Source organism: Poromitra crassiceps, assembly GCF_964638095.1.
Source record: "Poromitra crassiceps genome assembly, chromosome: 10".
In the NCBI taxonomy this organism is placed as follows: Eukaryota; Metazoa; Chordata; class Actinopteri; order Beryciformes; family Melamphaidae; genus Poromitra; species Poromitra crassiceps.
Genome location: NC_139631.1, coordinates 14403977 through 14420816, shown reverse-complemented (window position 1 = coordinate 14420816; position 16840 = coordinate 14403977). Strand labels below are relative to the sequence as shown.

The 16840-nt window shown below is 44.0% G+C and overlaps 1 protein-coding gene across 1 annotated transcript in view; it reads right to left on the bottom strand.

Moving 5' to 3' along the window:
• Positions 1-16840, bottom strand: part of dock8 (dedicator of cytokinesis 8) — an 86456-nt gene that overhangs the window by 2003 nt on the left and 67613 nt on the right. The window contains exons 37-47 of the mRNA XM_083644348.1: positions 15039-15197; positions 14835-14935; positions 12926-13118; positions 11960-12103; positions 10988-11119; positions 10367-10501; positions 9737-9826; positions 8596-8832; positions 7634-7777; positions 6370-6476; positions 620-790 (exon numbers count right to left, since the gene is read on the bottom strand). Of these exons, the coding sequence (XP_083500474.1) occupies positions 620-790; positions 6370-6476; positions 7634-7777; positions 8596-8832; positions 9737-9826; positions 10367-10501; positions 10988-11119; positions 11960-12103; positions 12926-13118; positions 14835-14935; positions 15039-15197 (1613 nt within the window). The remainder of the gene's footprint in view (positions 1-619; positions 791-6369; positions 6477-7633; positions 7778-8595; positions 8833-9736; positions 9827-10366; positions 10502-10987; positions 11120-11959; positions 12104-12925; positions 13119-14834; positions 14936-15038; positions 15198-16840) is intronic.

The following is a 16840-nucleotide window of genomic DNA, read 5'->3' as shown; positions in this document are numbered from 1 at the left end:
GGGGGGGTAAATGTTTCCATGAGTGTCTTCTAGCACACAATACAGCAGTTAAAAAAAACATGTTTGCCTCACAGAGTGGAACAGCTATACAGTACAAAGATGAAATCAAGATTACTATTATATGGTTACCATGGTGTTATAAAAGCACTTAGTGAGAAATAAGTCCGTATTAATATACATGACTCCAATTTGATTGCATTTGAGCTCACTTCCTTTTGGCTTCAGAACCCGTAAGACACACAGATCAATGGTGCAGTAAGTGTTTTATGAGCTCAGTCTCTTGTTAAAACAGTATGTCATGGAGAAGAGGAAGAAACCAGGCACCCAGAGGGGCAGTTATATCAAAGACGATGGGATTTCAAGCAAGATGGCCCAACTTCAACTCACTTAATGTCTTTTTGTCATTTGGTTTTCCACGGACACGGCCACTTAGGAGACTTTCAGCAGGTCTGAGTCTATTGGAGTCACGTGACAATTTAGGAGACTTGCTGCTACCATTTGTTAGAATTGGCAGAGCCTGCGGTGACCCATCTATAGTAATATAATATCTATGGTTATATCTATACCCCTCTTTGCTGCGCTGGTGGCACAACCTGATGTGTGATGTGTGTCAGTTTACCTGTTCTCCAGGCGCGGCTTGATGATGGGTTTATAAAGCTCAGGAATCTTCCTCTCCAGCATGGGCCTCAGGCTCTCTCTCAGGCGGTTGTAGTTCTTCTTCAGCTCCTGCTGGTACTCCTTCTGCTCAAACGTGATCAGGTGCTTGTTCTTCTCAACCGCCTCGCCACACCTACAGGACAGAGAGAAGAGCATGAAGAGCATGGTGTGAGTCACCTACAGGACAGAGAGAAGAGCATGAAGAGCATGGTGTGAGACACCTACAGGACAGAGAGAAGAGCATGAAGAGCATGGTGTGAGTCACACCTACAGGACAGAGAGAAGAGCATGAAGAGCATGGTGTGAGACACCTACAGGACAGAGAGAAGAGCATGAAGAGCATGGTGTGAGACACCTACAGGACAGAGAGAAGAGCATGGCGTGAGTGAAAGATGCCTCGCCACACCTACAGGACAGAGAGAAGAGCATGGCGTGAGACACCTACAGGACAGAGAGAAGAGCATGGCGTGAGTGAAAGATGCCTCGCCACACCTACAGGACAGAGAGAAGAGCATGGCGTGAGTGAAAGATGCCTCGCCACACCTACAGGACAGAGAGAAGAGCATGGCGTGAGTGAAAGATGCCTCGCCACACCTACAGGACAGAGAGAAGAGCATGGCGTGAGTGAAAGATGGATAGAAGCATGGACAAAATTATACACTGTATCTATAGCGGCATGTATGAATGGAGTGTGATTGGTGTGTTTCACCAGTTAGTTTTATTCAGCTTTAGCTTCAATAATATTAAATCACAAAAAGAGTCCAGTGTACTCCTTGACTCTTTCAATCCAATGCAATAGCCTCCAAAACTTAACAAGTTTCAAGTTTATTGTCATATAGCGGCAACAATGCAAACATCCGTTACCTGCAATGAAAATCTTATACTTAGAAGAGCCCACTCAACTTTACTGTAGTAAAAACATTTTAAAAAATTAATATCAATAAAAAGCAAAACAATACTTAAAAGCAGGTATAACTTACTCAGTAATAAGTAAAAAATTAAAAATTAATTGCACAGCAATCAATCACACAAGAAGACACAGAGTAAGTAATTAAAAAAAATGTGCTAGTGCAATTAAACTGATAAGATTAAAAGGAGAGAGAGGTGCAGCCATTCAACAGTTGAGCAGAGTGATGGCTTGAGGTACAGACTCTCTGAACCTGCTGGTTGGGGTCTGGATGCTCCTGTAGTACCTGCCAGACGGCAGGAGCATGAACAGTCTGTGGCTGTGATGGCTGTGGTCAGAGTGGATCCAGTCTGTGGCTGTGGTCAAAGAGGATCCAGTCTGTGGCTGTGATGGCTGTGGTCAAAGAGGATCCAGTCTGTGGCTGTGGTCAAAGAGGATCCAGTCTGTGGCTGTGATGGCTGTGGTCAGAGTGGATCCAGTCTGTGGCTGTGGTCAAAGAGGATCCAGTCTGTGGCTGTGATGGCTGTGGTCAAAGAGGATCCAGTCTGTGGCTGTGGTCAAAGAGGATCCAGTCTGTGGCTGTGATGGCTGTGGTCAGAGAGGATCCAGTCTGTGGCTGTGGTCAAAGAGGATCCAGTCTGTGGCTGTGATGGCTGTGGTCAAAGAGGATCCAGTCTGTGGCTGTGGTCAAAGAGGATCCAGTCTGTGGCTGTGATGGCTGTGGTCAGAGAGGATCCAGTCTGTGGCTGTGATGGCTGGGGTCAAAGAGGATCCAGTCTGTGGCTGTGGTCAGAGAGGATCCAGTCTGTGGCTGTGGTCAGAGAGGATCCAGTCTGTGGCTGTGATGGCTGTGGTCAGAGAGGATCCAGTCTGTTGCTGGGGTCAAAGGGGATCCAGTCTGTGGCTGGGATGGCTGTGGTCAGAGAGGATCAGCAGCACTGGCTGTAGAGGTCCTGGGTGGCTGGCAGCTCCGACCTTGTGATGTGTTGTGCTCAGTTGACCACCCTCTGCAGGGCTTTGTGGTCGAGGGCGGTACAACTGCCATACCAGGCCGTGATGCCGCCAGTCAGGATACTCTCTATACTGTAGTACATCTATAGAAGTTGGTGAGTATCCTGGAGTCCATACCAAAGTTCCTCAGCCATCGGAGGAAGAAGAACCGCTGTTCTGCTGCCTTCACAACCAAGCCTGTGTGGTGTGACCAGCTCAGATCCTCGCTGATGTTAATCCCCAGAAATCTGAAGCGGCTGACCTCTACAAAACAAATGTCCAAACTCACAACACTGATGAAGACGACTTGCTGAAACGGGGACGTTGTTTGCACTCTGACCCAGACTGATTCAAATTCCCAAAAAGGACATTGAGTGTGTTGGCCTTTCTTCTCTTCTACACAACAAATCCAAAAGTAGTTCCCTCTCTAGCTTTCAAAATTGCATTGCAATATTTCATAATAACTACATCCATCCCGTAACTGCTTAACATAAATTTTAGTAATTTATAAATGTGCGGGACTGTAAGGAGGTCCTCTGTGCCTCTTTGACCTTTCAAAGTATCTCTGAGCTGAACTATGAATGACCCACAAGGCTGTTTCCAGAGCCGGGCAGGAGTAAAAACTCCATAGTCACAAATGGCTAACAAATAAAACTCCTATTCTTCCCCCATGTGCTGAGAAGAGGAGAATGGCTGATGATAGAGCGGAGGTCCACAGGGTCTGCAGTAAATACAGAGGTGCTCTCCTCCATCATGAGATGTATAATGGTCGACATGCAGACCGCTCTGTAGGAAATCGGATAGAAGGGGATGATTGCAAACACATGTCGGAGTTTATCTCTCAGCTTTTAATGAGGGTAATATGGAAAACTGCAATGTCGTGTAACAGTATACAGTAAATACACAGGCCACTGAGCATTAGGGACTGTTGACAACGGCAAAGCATTTTCCAAGCCATAATAAAAAAAGATCTGCTGATGTGGAGCTGGCTATCTGACTGCTTGGCTTGTAATGTAGAAAATGAATGCTACTGACCGACAGAGCTCGACAAATATGATCAAGTGTCCTCAGTTTTATGAAGTACATAGCTGTGCTCTCCCCAGTCTTTTGACATTCATTATCATTATCTGATGATTTCCCACAGAAGCCAACTAAAAATAAATTCATATTTGAAAAACAGCTCAGTCTCAGCCAAAGCAAAGATGTCTTGTTTAGATCATTTGAAATAAATAAACAAATAAAACTTGATCAAGGCTGATTTGTGTGAATGCAAATGTTTCATAATGGCACAAGACACACTTTGTTGTCGGATACATGCTCTAAGTAATTAGACAGATCACAAGTTAGTCCAGCCTGACAACATATTGTGAAGCAAGTTTGTCAGGTTTCGCGAGGAGTAACGAGAAGTTTGGGGGCACATTTATTTCACTATGAAGAATGTGACCATAGGACAGAGAAGAGGGCAAGCAGCACAACAACAACCTGTGGAAAATAGAGAACACATCAGGAGCTGCAGAAAAGAGAGATGGCTGGCCTCATGTCTGGATTGGTTTGTACAGAGAGGTGACATTTGGAAGCTGTCAGTGAGAGGCGATGCAGCAGATCCATGGGGGTGGGGGGGACAAATTGTCATTCCAAGGGGAAATCTGAGTGCAGCAAAAGCCTTCCTTATCTGGTTCAGGTCCTGTAGACAAGCATAAGCAGGGGGGGACCAGACTGACCACCCGTGCTTCCTGGGTGTCCCCAGTGCCCACAGCAGTCAGGCTCTCTCTCACAAGGAGGGACAACACTGGGATAACTGGTCAAACGTAACTTCACCTGCTTGTCAATGCACTTTGACCATTGCTTGATCATTTAAGCTGTAAGAGTTGGCATAGTGCAAGTGTGTGATATAGTTCACAATCCATCACATCAAGCCATTCAATTTAATTTTCATCAGCAAAAACAAAAATCATGCTATAAGCCTATAATACAGTACATGTATGTGAATAATACTATATATTTCGACAGGTCTTTACAAATATTCAGGATATTTCATTTTGTGTGATACTGTAACTGTGATTTTGATTCGATGAATCACTTTTTGCTCAATATTTCTTTGAATCCTTGTAGCAAAATTACTACTCACATCAATTAATATCTATGAATTTGATCATTTGAGCCCTAATTAGTATAAATTAAACCCACATACAAGTGGGAGCTTTTATGAGCTTGAATGAAAATGAATAAAAGTGTGAGTTGCTTTTATATTTGAATATCCAAACAAAATTATGGGTTTAACATCTGACAAAGATTTGTGTGCCCTTGAGCCATACAGTACATCAAGTCACAGTAGTGACTTAGCAGTTTAATAACAGTGATTAGAGTAATGAGTCACATTCCAAATGATAGCTAATGAAATGTTTGGGTGTGAGGAGGAGCACACACTAAAGTTTTCCTTCATGCAATTTGTAAAATGCCACGGGTGAGAGGATTGGCATACAAAAGGGGCTAGCGCCACTGTGCCAGCTTGCTCGGATTAAGAAAGAAGATAAACGTTTCTGAAAATACAGTAAATATTTGCCCGCCTGTTTGCAGCAAAGAAGGCAGCTGGAATGTGACATGAGGGTTTGAAAATGAAAGCCACCTTTTGGAGGCCAAAAGTCCATGCCCACGAGATGCTCACACACACGTGCAAACACACACACCTGCACGTCTGCACACACTTACCCTGCACTAAATCAGCATATCCTCAGACACATTGCTTTTGCTGGTGGGATGGTTTTAAATTATGCTTTGAATATTCAAAATATCATGAAACTCCTGGGAACAATAAACCTTTGCAATTCCAAAAGGCGTAGTAGCTTAGTGACATTATGAGGAAAAATATATTCATATGTCATATGGGAAATGAAAAAATAAACCTGTCACAGTGGGTTATATTAATTCACATCCATCCGATCTGTCTGATTTCTTTAAGCGTGATCTGGTATGCAATTTACTGGCTATTATCACCTCTGTCTTTCCATCTTGATTGACACAATGCTTTAGCTCTACTGTATGATATCATTCTTCATCAAACAGTCACAGTTTTCTATGGTAATTTTTTTTAATCATCCTACAGCAACACCGGCACTGGTTTGAATACAGTATAGAGACACTGCATGAAATAGGCCACACCCATCACGGGGGAAAGCTCTCCACTCACTCCCATACACCAGCGTCATTTTCCTTGAATTAAACATAGCTAAAAGCTGTTGTGTGGTGGGCTGCGCAGACAACAAATGTAAAAAAATCGCCAATTAACGTTTTTTTTGTGCTCCCAAGCAAAACAAGGAAGCCATTGAGAATTGGCGAGAAGAAAAAAGCGGATCTAGCTGTCGAGGAAGTAAGTTGGAGTGTTCATCTTCCGTATATATGATCTTTGTGTGCAACACGTGGCATTAGGAGAACGCCAGGATTGGGGGGGGAGTTTTTGTTTCCCCCCATTTTGGGCGTGGTTTCTGAATGATGACGCGCTCCGCTGTGTCTCTATTGATGGACTTTCACTCCCTTGAATTCAAGTCTCACCATGATGCCATTTTGTACCCAGAAATCTCTTTGAAGCATTGTTCTATACTTCCACCTGCTGAACCAGTGCCAGGCATTGGTACCGTAACAATAATGAGAAATAAGAAGGCAATTTCAGTGAGGGAATCAAATAAAAAGTCAAGTTGAAATCCTCTGGGTTTATAGCTTGCCATGGAAGTGCTTACTTTTGAAAGTTTCTCCTCATTTGTGTCTGACTACGCTGCGGTACGTCGTCACGATGTGGTGTATCTTTGATGGTATCTTACCTCATTATGAACTCTTTGAAACACAAGCGCAGTTTGTTGTGGTGACGGAACAGCTTGGGGTCCGCTGGGATCTCATTCAGGAAGACCTGGGCCACCTCCAATGGGCCCTACAGAGGAAGCGGGGGAGAGGAGCGAGCACAGAAGGAAAAGAGGAACAGAAAGAGAGAGAGAGAGAAAGAAAGAAAAACAGAGAGCAGGAAGCAGACAGAGGAGGTAAGAGAGGAAGAGCAAGTGTTTGAGTGCGTGTGAACAAAGGAGGGATGAAGAATGCCTCTCTTTCAGTCTGGGGAAAATGACTTGCTAAATACAGCTAAGGGCCAGGATGTTGAAGTGGAACATGAGGAAGAGATCAGATCAGAGAGGGGAGCCATGATTAGCCCTCTACATGTCTAATGTCACCACTAACCCCCGTATAGACCCACCATTTGGCTCCCATTTGCCCAGTATGAGATCTAGTTATCCTAACTTATATTCATCATAAAACCACAGCGCGCTCGCACAGCGCCTGCATCACGACAGGCACAGTTAAACAGCTCTGATTAGCATCATAAACGCATCGGGCCTGGGCCTCAATCCTCGCTCTGAGCTCTGGACCGACACGCAAAGAGCCGGTCTCCTCTCCTGATTACAGTCAAGAGTTATATGTTTACGGAGCTGCTGAGCATTAGGGTTATGTATACAACCATCAGGTTGGAGCGAGGGACCTGTCAGATTAGACGCTGGAAGATAAAGCAAAAAAAAAAGGGGGGGGGGGGGGGGAGGGGAGTGGCCCACGCCATAGCCGGCTTCATCATTACTCTAACATTCACCATGCTGGCAGGACCTGGGAGCGATCAGATCAAAGAGACCTCCGGTTCAGCGTGCCGCGCGGCGCACACATGAAAGGAAGAGGCGCCATGAATTGACGTCTTAACTAAATCAGGGGGAAAGAAAAGGAAGGATTAGGGTTATGGATAGGGCGAAGGCTTTGATGTGTGATCACTGTCATGTCTCCCACCTGCACTCTCCGCAATTACAATGGAAACTGTAAATGCGACAAGATGAATAGGGGTGAATTATTCTGGTTTCCCCCTACACACTGGTAAGGAACCCTCGGGGGTTAAAAGCGTTACGGCGCAGAGTGTAATCATTTCAAAGAGAGCGGTCATCATTTCGCTCAACTTAAAGCGATTGATTCGGCCGTGATACGGAGAACATAGACGGCATAGTATATGAGAGCAAGCAGCCCCTGTGTTCACAAAGTAGCTGTGACACTATATATTACCTGGTTAACAGTGGTTCCCACAGAGCCTTGTAGCACCATCTGTAAGATCTTAGCGTCGGGCTGTTCTCTGTGTGTGGCGACTGCCAGCTCTCTAGTCTTCTTCTGCATGTCCTCGATGGCCACCTCAATGGGAGTCAAGTCAAACTGGAAGCGAGAGAGAGATGAGTGGAAAGAGAAAAAACAATGAAAAAACAAAGACAAAAATGGTAAGATCTATCCTCAAACTGAATGTTTCCCATAATGATGTGTATGACCAAATCTCTCACAAAGCTGGAAACAAGAGAGCAAGTGTATTTCTGCTATGATCAAGGGATAAATCTGTGAGCTATGATTTTGAGACCGGCACGAGTGCCGAGGTTGATGGTGCAGGAACATGGGCGGGCACATTTTCTTTTTCCAAAAGTAGCAAAATGCGAGCACACTCGGAGAGTGAAGAAAGAGGTCCGGTGCACGGCACGGGTACAAATTAAACAAGAAAAAGCCAGCACTCAAAAAAGTCCTTTTGAATATTTAATTTACCTCAGTCAGGATAGAACAGCACATACATGTTTCGGCCTGACGGCCTTCTTCAGTGAAGAAGGCCGTCAGGCCGAAACATGTATGTGCTGTTCTATCCTGACTGAGGTAAATTAAATATTCAAAAGGACTTTTTTGAGTGCTGGCTTTTTCTTGTCACATTTTCTTTTTCACACCTGCAATAAAACCAAGCTAATTTCAATATAAACGCTCAAGCAGATTGTGAGTCCACAATCTCAGCGTCAACTCATTGTTCATGGATTGGACAAATTGCCTTGATGACATCCCAGATTACAGCTGTGGTTTCCTGACTTGGAGAGAGTTGTGTTCACAAGTGATTGATTATAGCAGTAACACATGAGAATCCTTATGTGGCTTGCTTTAGGGCAGATCGTCAGTGTATTCATGCCCACCAGATGTGCTACAGTGAGTAACATGGCAACTACCTCCTCTTTCTGGATGACATTGATGCGGGTCTTGACATAGGGGAAGGCATGCATGGTGGTGAGGATGGTCTTCCTCTTGTACTGCTCGTAGAGCTCACCCCGCGGCCGGCCGCTCTTGGTGAAGGGCGTGGTGTACATGAAGCGCCGCAGGTTGAAGTTCTTCTCAAAGTTTGTCAGCCGGTCTTTCATCTCGTAGTCATCAAAGTAGGGCTCTACATAGGTGATCTGGATATATGCCTGGATAGAAGTGGTGGTATTCATAAAACTGGACTCTCAGCACACTGTACTGATGACTCAAAATAGGGAAGTTTTTTCAGATTTCGTTCAGAAATATTCACTTACAGTATTTCATATTGTACATATTTTTTCCCAGATATTTTTTCTTCGCCTTAGTAAGTTCTACTGCTGCTATTGTGCACACCCTCATAATGTTGTGATCCATACTTTATTCATACTTTTCATTCATACTTTTCTACTTTTCTACTTTTCTACTCTAGCTTCTTTCCTCAGGCCATAAGACTCCTCAGCAACAAATGACCCGCACGCACGCACGCACGCACGCACGCACGCACGCACGCACGCACGCACGCACACACACACACACACAACCTCCCACAAACTTTGGAGTACAATATGACTGATTGCAATATTTGTTTAAGTGCAATACTTTGATTCATAACAATATAAACCTGCACTGCTACGTCTTGCACCTTTCATTGCCATTGTAGCACCTCACACTGCCATTTGCTAGTGTTTCTTTTCTTGCCTTCTGACTCTATTTCATATTTATATTCATATTGCTGTTGTGTGTTTCTTTTATGCTGTGTTTCATATTTATTTCATTTGCATTTTTGCTCCTTGTCTTATATTTTATATCCTGTGGAGCCTCCCCGCATACAACTTTCACACAATTGTACAACCGGAGTCACAATAAACATCTTGAATCTTGAATATGTTTACTATATATAACCCTCATCTACTACATTCATATTCAGAGTAATGTTTTTCTTTGCTGCATCATATTGCTATTTGCTGAAGCAATCATTTGCTTTGCCCAGAGGGATCATTAACATTTCATTTGATCTTTATTACAATCAGAAATGTGACAACAAACGGTGTTGAGACATTACAGTGGTCCCACCTTGCTGGGGGTGAGTTTGTTCCTGTCCACTGGTATTGAGTCTTTGATCATCTCCAAAGCATCCTCTCCAACACACTGACTGTAGAAGTTCTAGGGGAGGGAGGAAAATATCTAGTATAATACACAGTACTGTACACATTATACTGTAGTATAATACACAGTACTGTTCACATTATACTGTATCACAGTCTTGAGGCCAAGTTCATGCAATTTTCTTTGCATTTCCAGGCTATTAAACAGATTAAATTGTCCTTGAAAGAGCACTTCGTTGAAAGCCTGAAAGGTCTTGAATTTCATTTAACAATTGTTTCAAGACTTTCTAGGCCTAAGCAATTTAAACATTCATTGCTGTAAGAACATGATTCCGGCTTTTTAGTACTCAAATGAAAGGCAAGTGTAACAACAATACACTCTGGTCACAGAATCAAATGAAAAAACTCATCACAACAGATGGACAATTGTGGTCTGGCCTTGGTCTTCCTGTGCTGCATTGAAAGTCCTTCAGTCATTGTCAGATTCCCTCAATTCGTCCAGTCAGTCCCTACTTTCCTCTTTCCCTCCATCTCACTCAGACAGATTCACAGTACAGCATTCTCTCTCTCTCTCTCTCTCTCTCTCTCTCTGCCTTACCTCCAGTCTGTGAGATATCTCAGGCAGATGTGTGATCCCTGGCTCCTTGTAAATGAATTCCCGTTCATCCAGGTCCCCGAACTTGGCCCCATAAAAACCTACTCGGAAATAGGTTCCGAACATCCTCTTATGTCCCTGGAGAGAAGAAAGAGGGAAAAAGCTCAGGCCCAATACAGATGGTGATTGTGCCAGGCTTAAAATAACAGCCAGGCATCAAACATTAAGGAAATTGAAGGAAGATTGGATATTACACCATAATCCTGAGGATATTCTTCCTCATTATGTTAAGAGCCTTTTACTGGATCTTGATTGTTAATAAGAATATGACGATTTTTGCTTCACAATGTGATTGTGATGTCCACCATTTGAAGAAGTAGAAAAGAAAATGACTGAAGCAAATGCTGGTCCTTTCTGAAAGACTGGATTGTAGTCCTAAATTGACAAAAGGATTCCCAATGGCAATAGATTGAATGCATGTAGAAAGACTGAATAATTAAGGTCGGGTAATAATTCAAAACATTTTGTAAACACTTTGGGAAATAGCCTTTTATTTCTAGCTAATTAACCTGCCTGAAATAAAGGTCAACTGCATAAATAAAAGTGCAGCCTGGCAGTTATTACCTTGTGAATGATGCTGTCGAAGGCTCTCTGTAGTTTGTCATGGGTGGAGGCGAGCCTTCTGAAATCTCTGTGTGCCTCCAGGATTGGGATGATGATCTTATAGACTTCGTTCACTGCCTCATACAGAGTGCCCTGACAAGACAGAAATGACTGTGGATTAGCATGCTCACTCCTGTAAAGAGAGCTCATTTTCTGATCAGATGCATATGGAAATGTATTTACCCTCAAACATTTGCAATTTGCTTTCCTTGTGAACCAAATCTTCTAAGGCATAACATCCTTCTTACTTTTCCTCCAACATTCAGCGAATCAGCATAAACACCAACTCACTTTTTTACAGATTAAAGGCCCATTATGTAACTATTTGACCTTAATATAACAGCTTTTTAATCATTTGATGGTACAGTGACTTCTAATAGGGAGAATGGCAGCTCTGTCATTCCCACAATACTCTCTAAAGGCCTGTTCCTGCACTATGGATTTATGGTGTCTGCGTCCAGGAGCGGCTTGACAGTGTCAAGTTGCCTGGACTGTACAGCTCCTTCAAATTAAATGTTTTCCGCTGACAAATTAACAGGATGCTTTTATTTGTGAAGTACTGTACATATAGGGAGGGAGTGAAACATGTTCCGCTTGCTAGCTTGATTAGCGGCGCGATTAGCTACTTCTCTCACTGAAACAAGTCGAGACAAAAACATTTGTGGATATTAGGGCTATTTTCCCCCCAGTGAACCAGTTACAAACACTGCAGAAAGGTAAGCAAAGTAGAGAGTACAAGCAGAAACTGTAGAATAAGGCTGATATCTGAACGTACAAACAGGGAAGTGTAGCATTTAGGTGGGGGCGCAGTTTCCCCAAATAGAAAGACTACAAATGGGGCTTTAAACTTGGTGTATTTGGATGCAAATACCTTCCAAACGTTGCTATATTCATATTTAATTATGTAATATCAATGCGACTCGGTTGCCTTACGTTGCTGAAGAGCTCTGCAGCCTGCTCCAACAGTCCCACCAGGCCGCCCTCAGTGAAGTAGCGTCCTGAACACACCCCGTCCTCGTCTGGGGACAGGATGTCATCTGACACCGCCGACTCCTCCAGCACATTGGGGGAGATGTTCTATGGAAAGAAAAATCAGTAGGCTAATCAATCAATTAGCCCTTTAATTAATCAAATAATCAATCGCCGAGGCTGACTCCAGCATGTAAAAGGAGATGTCCGACAGTGGGGAATGGAACTAATTAGATGATCGGCCAATCAATGAGCTGCTGACTGCTGCAGGTTAGAGTGTCCTGTCCCAGGCACAGCAGAGGTCTTGTTTGTTTGCGTGTGTGTGTGTGTGTGTGTGTGTGTGTGTGCGTGTGCGTGTGTGTGTGTCAGCTCATGGTTTGCCCATCATAGCTGCCATTATAACTTTGTTTGCTTTCAGTTCGGGGGGACAATCTGTTCCCATGTTCCCACAGGAGCAGTTATGACTCAGAGTCATCTGTTTGCCACTATGCTGCCTTTCTCCCCCTTCAACTTCAAAGGCGTTGTGTTAAGCAGTGCTACCAAGAGAGCCGTAGTTATACGTTGACGTTATGAGTGTACAGCTCCCCCCTCTGGACAGGACACACACAGGCCAAATTGGAAAATCATCTGTGGGGAGTGGTGTGGTGTGATGTGATGTGTAGTGGAGGGTTTGCTTCCGTTCAGCAAAACAGTCACAACAAACAAAAGGATCACTACAACATGTGTATGTGTGTGTGTGTGTGTGTGTGCGTGCGTGCGTGCATGCGTGCGTGTGCGCGTGTGTGTGTATGTGTGTGCGTGCGTGTGCCTGTGCTTATTGCTTCGTTTTCTTCATTTTTTTCCAGTTTTACTGTCTTCTTGCTTTCTGTGTGTTTCAGTTGACCTCCTTGCATTTTCTGTGTGTATAATATGGTGTTGTGCATCCTCTACCTGGAATGTGACGCTGCCCACTGGCAGGTACTTGTGATCCTCCAGCATGCTGAGGTACTCGGCCACCAGGGCGGCAGAGTGGACCAGACACATGGCCGACTCGGTGTAACACTTCCTGTTGTTGTGCTTCTCGGCCATGTTCTGCAGCCAGGTCAGACGCAGGTCAGGAGACGTCTGGTAGCCCTTTGCTATCCTGAGGCGGGGGGAGAAGGAGGGCAATGTTGAGCCGGGAGGAGAAGGAGGGCAATTTTCTAGTCTTATTGGGATTCATGTAGGTCGCGTGGTGGGAGTTGACGATTTGGGGACACTGCTGAGATGAAAACCGAATGTACTAAGACTTGATTGTATATTAAAATGCTGTTTAGATTGATAAGTGAGAGCAGTCTGGTATGTGCCTACTGTAGGAAGAGGTGTGTGTGCTGTGTATAAATGTGAACAGTAAAACACAAAGAGTCGATGAATATGTTTGACTTCACCTGAACCAGGTGAGTCAATATACACTTAGGTATGAATACTAACCTCGCGTCACCAGGCTCTCTCTCAAAGGAGACGAGCCTGGTATCTGTTACTGCTCCGGTCTAAGATCCGCCAGATCCAGCACCAGATCTGCCGGATCAGTGTTATCGTTCTATCGTGTTATTTGGTTTTAGTTAATGTACATTCATATTCAATGCCTACTGAACACTCCTCCTACTTGTGTATATGTTGTATATATTGGACTGCACTTGCAACGTTGTGATTGTCTTTTATGTATTTTTCCTATTTTATTTATCTCTGAATATTGATATGACCGCTACGCTGCATACTGACACTAAGACAAATTCCTCGTACAGTATGTAAACTTGTGGCAATAAAAGTGATTCTGATTTTATTTTTGTGGATTAGCTACATAGCAAGATAACCCGCACTGCATGTATTTACTATGTTTTCAGAGCAGAATTGTTTCTTGTTTCCATATCCGCCGAATCTGCAACCGCCGGATCTGCAACTGCCGTATTCGCTTTTGACCGGATTAGCAGATGACAAGCTTTTGGGAGCAGACTAATGAAACATTGGATATCTAAAACAAAATGGCTGTCTAAGTGAGTGTTTCAGTGACATTTAGCTTGTTAGCTGAGCCATGTATTTGTCATGACCAATAGAATTTTGGAAATCGTTTTTCCGTCCATGGAATGCATGCAAAATCAGTAACAGCATGGGTATAAAACAAAAACGCATTTATCATTAGGTGATCCAGGTGAGTCACTATGCTTAGGTATTATTAATAAATGCATGCATCTGGAGACCAAATGTCTTCTGTGTAAATGGCCTATGTGTTGGGGTGAGCCCCGGTGAGTGAGTGAGTGTGAGTGTGTGTGAGTGTGTGTGTGTGTGTGTGTGTGTGTGTGTGTGTGTGTGTGTGTGTGTGTGTGTGTGTGTGTGTTCTGTACTGGCTGTCAGACACACACCAGGTGACTGGGCCCAAAACCAAACAGAAAGGTGCATGATAAATGACACATGTAGGACACATTAGAGCACATTTAAATTAGGAACCTGAATCAACATACAGCACATGTATGCACCCTTTGTCTCAGTGTTTCTCTTTCGTGCTCTCTCACTCACACACACACACACACACACACACACACACACACGCACGCACGCACGCACGCACGCGCACACACACACACACACACACACCGTGTTTGCATTTGCATATACACAAAGCCAGATCAGAAGACTAAACTGCTACCACATGGTTACCATAGTGAGGGCAGCAAATAGAGGCAAAACAACCCAAACCACAGAGAAATAGAAACCAGCAGCGCGACATAGAGACAAACCACAGGGAGAGAGAGCGAGAGACACACACAGATACTGAAGTAGACAAGGAGAGGGCTTTTTAGCAGAGATGCATGTCGTTCCTCACCTGTACATGAGGTCCATGAGCATCTCAGGGTCTTCCTGGAACTCCCTCATCTTCACTGTGTCTGACAAGATACCGTTTAGGTTCCTTAGAAGTTCCTCCACCTGAAAATACAAACACACATAAGAGGTAGCTTGGCATGTAACTACAGTATTTGTAGTATTCCCTGCCCAGTCTGTAGGAGTATGTCTGGGCTTCTTCAGGTACCTGTGAGGGCAGCTGAGTGTTCTGCATCTCGGTGTCCTCCTCTGCGTAGGCCAGGATGGTGCGCAGCGAGCGCCGCAGGTATTCCTCCTGGAAGTCTGAGGACTGGCCCACCAGAGAGGCCAGAGACATGGTCACCTGCATCTTCACCCTCGAGAAGTTCTGACCAGGACAGAGAGGGAGACAGTGAATTACAGAGTCTCACAATTTGCATCGTTCATCAAATAATGATATAAAGGGCAGCTTTCAGATATGAAATTGCAGTGTAACAAGGCTGCATTTCAACATGTGAAGGAGCTTCGGAGGCTCCTACATTGGAACAAATGTGCACAGTCCTAGTTAATTGATGTCTTACTGCAAACTAAAAGTATCTAAGTAGTAAGTACAGTAGACATGTTAATGCATTAAATGACTAGACACGCTAACATAAAATAAAATAAAGAAATTAAGCTAACAAGAGTTTTCCTTCTGCAGGGGCTACAGTATGTAACTATATAGTCTCTAAATGATTTAGCTACTGTATAACTTCCAATAATAGCCTTTGTTCACCTCAACAAGCACTGGTCCTGTCAGGCTATTATTAGAGACAGGCCATTATTCCTTTTGGCAGGTCTGCAGTACCCGGTATGACTGAAAGTAATAGAATGTACAGGTATTCTGTAAAGAACTGTGCAGCTATTATACATTGCCATTTTAGGCCTATAGCCTAAAATATTACTGGTAACATTATAGGCAAATGACACTATTACTGGTACTACTGTTACTAACAATTTGAGACCCGGTCTTTATAGATGTTTTTTTTTACCATTATGTCCTACATTGTTGGGTGTCTGAAGGATCTTCTAATACTCTACATGCAATTCAAGTCATGCAGGATTGGGGAATGATAGAGAAGATAGGAAAAATTGATCTTGATCAAATTAAATGCTAGCTTCAAGAAATCCTCCCTCTAAATGTGAGTCTTTTCTTCATTTTTCTGGGTCCCCTGTCCCCTCCCTGCGTCTCTCCATTCTTCACACAGCCATCCAAGGTAACATGCCATCTCCACCCTTTGCAGCAAGGTGTGCGTGCGAGTACGTGTGTGTGTGTGCTCTCGTGTGTGTGTATGTGTGTGTGTGTGTGTGTGTGTGTGTGTGTGTGTGTGTGTGTGTGTGTGTGTGTATGTAGAGCCATCTATCTCCAGCATGACCAGCTAAGCGGGAAATGATCTCCCATTAGCGGAGACATAATCACCCATGGATCATCTCTACGGCCCCATTCTGTTCAACTGAGCATGGAGCCAGAGCCTAACCACCCATCACTCCCCCCTAACTCTGTGTGTGTGTGTGTGTGTGTGTGTGTGTGTGTGTGCGTGCGTGCGTGTGTGTGTGTGTGTGTGTGTGTGTGTGTGTGCATGCGTGCATGTGTGTGTCTATGTCTGTGCTCAGAAGCAGCCTAAATGATGGCTTAAGTCAACACCTAACCCTCTCTGTCTTTCTCTCTTCTTCTTCTTCTCTCTCTCTCTCATCCGCCCTTTTCCCATCACTCTACCTCTCTTTCCATCCTTTCCATAATTAGCCTAGCTTTAACGACAGAGAGATGTTTTTATTGATTTGGTCCATTTATGGAGAAAAGCCATTATGTTCTTGTTCACTTTTTATGACCACAATCTCATATGAAAGCAAGGGAGAGAGCGAGCAAAAGAGCGTGTGTAACAGAGGGAGGGTAAGAGATGCGGGCGGATGGAGGGATGAAAACATAAACAGAAGAAGAGGGAGAGAGTAGGTCCTGTATGGATGAGTCATATTGCCGCTACGCCAATTCAG